This window comes from Melospiza georgiana, chromosome 28 (assembly GCF_028018845.1).
Source record: "Melospiza georgiana isolate bMelGeo1 chromosome 28, bMelGeo1.pri, whole genome shotgun sequence".
NCBI classification, from domain to species: domain Eukaryota; kingdom Metazoa; phylum Chordata; class Aves; order Passeriformes; family Passerellidae; genus Melospiza; species Melospiza georgiana.
This window is the reverse complement of record NC_080457.1, coordinates 1,112,499-1,117,920: the sequence shown is the minus strand read 5'-3', so window position 1 is coordinate 1,117,920 and position 5,422 is coordinate 1,112,499. Positions and strand designations below refer to the sequence as shown.

Below are 5,422 nucleotides of genomic sequence, written 5' to 3'. Positions count from 1 at the left end.
CGATGGCGGTGGCGGGGCTGTGGTGGCGGCTTCGTGCCTGCTCTGGGGAAACTGAGGCAGCCGTGGCTGTGTGTCTGTGTGTCTGTCCCCTGCGCTGTCCCCCGTGCGCGGCTCAGGGCCGCGGGTCTTGTCCCGGGTGCCACGTTTGTGTCCCTGGGTGTGGCTGATGTCCCCGTGTCCTTCTGTCACATCCCGCGGCTGTGTCAGGGCAGGTTTGTGTGACACGGCTGTGTGTGACACCCGTGTGTGACATCCGTGTGTGACATCCGTGTGTGTCCTGTGTCCTCGTGCCACAGCTGTGTGCGACATCCGTGTGACATCCGTGTGTGAAATCCGTGTGCGACATCCGTGTGTGTCCTGTGTCCTCGTGACACAGCTGTGTGTGACATCCGTGTGTGACATCCGTGTGTGTCCTGTGTCCTTGTGCCACGGCTGCGTGTGACATCCGTGTGTGACATCCGTGTGTGTCCTGTGTCCTTGTGCCACAGCTGTGTGTCCCATCCGTGCCAGTGTCCGTGTCCTGTGTCCTCGTGTCACGGCTGCGTGTGACATCCCTGTGTGTCCCGTGTCCTCGTGCCACAGCCGTGTGTGACACCCGTGTGTGACATCCGTGTGCGTCCTGTGTCCTCGTGCCACAGCTGTGTGTCCCATCCATGTCGGTGTTCCTGTCCTGTGTCCTCGTGCCACGGCTGCGTGTGACATCCATGTGCGACATCCGTGTGTGACATCCGTGTGCGTCCTGTGTCCTTGTGCCACAGCTGTGTGTCCCATCCGTGTGTGACATCCGTGTGCGTCCTGTGTCCTTGTGCCACAGCTGTGTGTCCCATCCGTGTCAGTGTTCCTGTCCTGTGTCCCCGTGCCACGGCTGCGTGTGACATCTGTGTGTGACATCCCTGTGTGTCCCGTGTCCTCGTGCCACAGCCGTGTGTCCCATCCATGTCACCGTGCCGTGGCCGCCTGTCACATCTGCCGTGTGCCACTCCGTGCACCCTGGCCGCCTGTCACACCTGTGTGCGCGCCATGGTGGCATGTCACACCCGCGCCCGTGTCCGTGTCCTGTGGCCACACGCGTGTCCCTGTGTCCCCGTGTCCGTGTGTCCCCCTCTGCTCTGTCCTCCCCACCCCCTCCGTGCCCCAGCCTGGGGACCGTGCAGGTGACAGCCACAGGCTGGTGGCACGTGTCCCCCGGCCGCGGGGGGGGCCGCAGTGTCCTGCGTGCCCGTGGGTCTGTCACGCGTGAGGGAGGAGCCGCCGGTCCCCGTGGGGCTATAAAAGCCCGGGCGGGTGCGGGAGCCGCCGTGTCCCCGGCGCTGTCACCCCTCTGCCAGGCCCCGGGTGCCACCTCTGCCTCCGCCATCGTGAGTGCAGCCACGGGCGGGGGTCCCCACGAGGGACAATCAGCTCGGGGACATGTGGGGACCCCTTTGGGGGCACAGGGTCTTTGGGGTGGGACAGCTCCCTTGAGGGGGGGTCCTTGGGAGGGAGTGTCCCCGTGGGATATGGGGGGGTCCCGGGGGTGGAAATGTCTCTTTAATGGGTCTGGGGTCCCGGGTGGGGGGTGAAACAAATCCCTGGGGAGCTGGGGGGTTTGGTGGGGGTAGAGCCGGTTTGGGGGTCCCCGGTTTGGTGGGTGCAGGGCCGGTTTGGGGGTCCCAGGGGCTATGGGGGTGCAGAGCCCGTTTGGGGGTCCCGGGGGCTATGGGGGTGCAAAGCCGGTTTGGGGGTCGCAGGGGCTATGGGGGGGCAGAGCCGGTTTGGGGGTCCCGGTTTGGTGGGGGCAGAGCGGGGTTGGGTGTCCCGGGGGCTATGGGGGTGCAGAGCCCGCTTGGGGGTCCCGGTTTGGCGGGTGCAGAGCCCGTTTGGGGTCCCGGGCTATGGGGGTGCAGAGCCCGTTTGGGGGTCCCGGGGGCTATGGGGGTGCAGAGCTGGGTGGGGGTTTTGGTGGATGCAGAGCCGGTTTGGGGATCCCGGGGGCTATGGGGGTGCAGAGCCGGGTGGGGGGTTTGGTGGGTGCAGAGCCGGTTTGGGGGTCCCGGTTTGGTGGGTGCAGAGCCGGTTTGGGGGTCCCGGGGGCTGTGGGGGTGCAGAGCCGGTTTGGGGGTCCCGGTTTGGCGGTTTGGGGGTCCCGGGGGCTGTGGGGGTGCCCCCCCCGGCAGCCACAGCCGCCCCTCGTTCCTGTCCCCCGCAGATGGTGCTGTCCCCGCGGCCGTGGCGCGCGCTGGTGGCCGTGTCCCTGTGTGCCCTGCTGTGCCTGGCGGCCGCGTACCCCCCCAAGCCCGAGAGCCCCGGCGAGGACGCGTCCCCCGAGGAGATGGCGCGCTACTTCTCGGCCCTCCGCCACTACATCAACCTGGTCACGCGGCAGAGGTGAGCGCCACACGGGGGGGGGTGGGGGGGGACACGCGCGTCCCTGTCCCCGCGGGGTCCCCTCCGCACCCCCGGGCGCGCACCCGCGGCTCAGGCGCGATCCCGCGTCCCGCAGGTACGGGAAACGCGCCAGCCCCGGCGCCGCGGGGACGGAGCTGCTCCTGGGGACCGGCAGCGACGGGTCACGGTGAGTGTCCCTGTCCCTGCTCTTGGGGACCGACAGGTCACGGTGAGTGTCCCTGTCCCTGTCCCTGCTCTTGGGGACCGGCAGCGACAGGTCACGGTGAGTGTCCCTGTCCCTGCTCTTGGGGACCGACAGGTCACGGTGAGTGTCCCTGTCCCTGTCCCTGCTCCTGGGGGCTGGCAGTGACAGGTCTCGGTGAGTGTCCCTGCCGCTGTCGCTGTCCCCTCCCTGTGCCCAGCGTACTCCGGGCTGGGGGTCCCCGGGGCAGTTTGGGGTCCCGGGGGGTTTGGGGGTCTCGTTTCCCCCTCTCTCACACCAGCTCTTCCCGCAGGTTCGATGACGACTCCTCGTGGTGACCGCCCCGCCCTGCTCACCCCGCGCCCCCCAAATCCTCCCCACACCTCCGGGACCCCCCAGAGGAGCCAGGGCCAGCGCAGGACCCCCCGCTGGAAGGCCGGGGATCCCCAGAAGCCGGCCCGGGGGTGTCCCCGACCCTCTCCCCTCCCCGGCGCTGCCGGGGGGGTCCCGCGTGGTCCCTGCACGGCCCCGCAGCCACAATAAAAGAGCGATCGTGGGCACGGCGGCTCCGAGCTGTGCGCGGGGGGCGCGGGGGGCATGGAGGGATGGAAGGGTGGGGGGAGACGGAGGGGTGCAGGGAGGATGGGGGGAACGGGGGACAGGAGGCATTGGGGTGCAGGGAGGATGGGGGGAACGGGGGACAGGAGGCATTGGGGTGCAGGGAGGATGGGGGGAACGGGGGGCAGGAGGCATTGGGGTGCAGGGAGGATGGGGGGAACGGGGGACAGGAGGTATTGGGGTGCAGGGAGCGGGGTCAGGGGGGTGGGCAGGGATTTGGGGGTGATAGGAGGGGAGTGGAGTGGGGGTTTTGCAGGAGGGGGCGCGTGGGGAACGGTGGGGCTGGGGCGCACTGGGGTTGGATACTGGGGTGCGTTGGGTGTGGGGTTTGGGGGGCGCTGGCGAGGGGATGCACCGCTGGTGAATTTCGGGGTGCTGGGGGGCATCCGTGGGGGTGCTGCCCTTCCACAGTCCCCCTGTCCCACTCTGCCCCTTCCATCCCTGCCACCCTTGCACCCCACCAGCCCCCCGGCCATGTTCCTCTGTCCCCACACCTGTCCCTCTGTCCCCACACCTGTCCCTCTGTCCCTCCGTGGGGCCGGACAGCCGTGCCCACGTCCTGTCCCCTCCGGGAGCCCCCTCGGCGCGGGGTCAAACATTAACCAGGGGCCAGCTGTCCCTGTCACCCCCTGCCACCAGCCCTGTCCCCCCTCCCCGTCCGAGTGGGCACCTGGCCACAGGTGCTGCGTGGCAGGGTGACATCAGCGGGGACACGGGGGATAAAAGGGCCGGCACGGCGGTGGCAGCAGCGGCACCGAGCACCCGGCGTGTCAGGCAGCGTCCCCTCGTCTCGCCGTGTCCCCGTGTCCCTGCCCGAGGAAGGAGGTGAGTGGGATGGGGAGCTGTGGGTGTGTGACAAACAGGTGTGTGACAAACAGGTGTGTGACAAACGGGTGTGTGACAAACAGGTGTGCGTGTGACACGTGTGTGCAATGGTTTGTGAAAGGGTGAAGGTGTGCAGGAGTGGGACGCTGGGTGTGCAGGGGTGGGAGTGTGCAGGTGTGTGTGTGCTGTGTGCAGGTGTGTTCAGGTGCATTCAGGTGTGCACAGGTGTGTGTTTGCATGTGCTGTGCATGCAAGTGTGTGCAGTTGTGTTCAGGTGTGCACAGGCGTGTGCATGCTCTGCGTGCTCTGTTCAGGTGTGTGCAGGTGTGCACAGGTGTGTGTGATGTGTGTGTAGGCGTGTGCAGATGTGCACAGCTGTGCCCAAGTATGTGCAGATGTGTGTTAGGTGTGCACAGCTGTGTGTAGGTGTGTGTGATGTGTGCTCAGCTGTGTGTGCAGGTGTCTGTAGGTGTGTTCAGGTGTGTCCAGCTGTGCACATCTGTGCATGCCCCGTGTCTGAGCACGCCCTGTCCCATTCCCCCATCCCGGAGTGACCCCGCTGTCGCTGTCGCTGTCGCTGTCGCAGCCATGGTGGCCCCGCCGCTGCTGTTGGTGGCCTGTGCGGTGGTGGCGCTGCTGCCGCTGCGGCCCCGCGCGGCCCCGGCCCAGCCCGCGTACCCCGGGGACGACGCGCCCGTGGAGGAGCTGCTGCGCTTCTACAACGACCTGCAGCAGTACCTGAACGTCGTCACTCGCCCGCGGTGAGCAGGGCCCGGGAATGGCCGTCCTGATGTGCTCCCTGTCGCGATACACCCCTTATCACGACATGCTCCCTGTCATGACACATCCCCTATCGCGACGTGCTCCCCATCCCAGTGTGCTCCCATCACAGCGTGCTTCCCCTCGTGATGTGCTCCCCATCTAAACGTGCTCCCTGTCGTGACACACCCCTTATCGCGATGCGCTCCCTATCGCGACATGCACTCCCTATCACACCTATCCCCTATCGCGACATGCTCCCCATCCCAGCATGCTCCCACCATGGCGTGCTTCCCTTCGTGACACCATCCCCGTCCCAATGCACTGCCTGTCGCGACACACCCGCTATCACGATGTGCTCCCTGTCTCAACACTCTCCCTACCGTGATGCGCTCCCCATCCCAATGCGCTCCCTGTCATGACATGCTCCCTGTCGTGACACTCTCTCTGTTATGACACACTCCCCATCACTCCCTGCTCCCTGTCGTGACACTCTCTCTGTCATGACATGCTCCCCATCACTCCCCGCTCCCTGTCGTGACACTCTCCCTGTTGGGATTTATCAATTCAGGGCAGCCCCAAGACAGTGAATGATGTGCTCTGACTCCATGATTTCAGAAGGCTCAACAAACACTTTACTGAGCTAGTTAT

At 66.6% G+C, this 5,422-nt stretch overlaps 1 protein-coding gene across 1 annotated transcript; it reads left to right on the top strand.

Moving 5' to 3' along the window:
• The first annotated feature begins 2,167 nt into the window (after positions 1–2,167).
• Positions 2,168–3,055, top strand: LOC131094235 (peptide YY-like). Its single transcript, XM_058041755.1, has 3 exons — positions 2,168–2,367; positions 2,483–2,554; positions 2,883–3,055. The coding sequence occupies exons 1-3, from the start codon at positions 2,189–2,191 to the stop codon at positions 2,905–2,907; spliced, it is 276 nt and encodes a 91-aa protein (XP_057897738.1). The 5' UTR covers positions 2,168–2,188; the 3' UTR covers positions 2,908–3,055.
• The last annotated feature ends 2,367 nt before the right edge of the window (positions 3,056–5,422 follow it).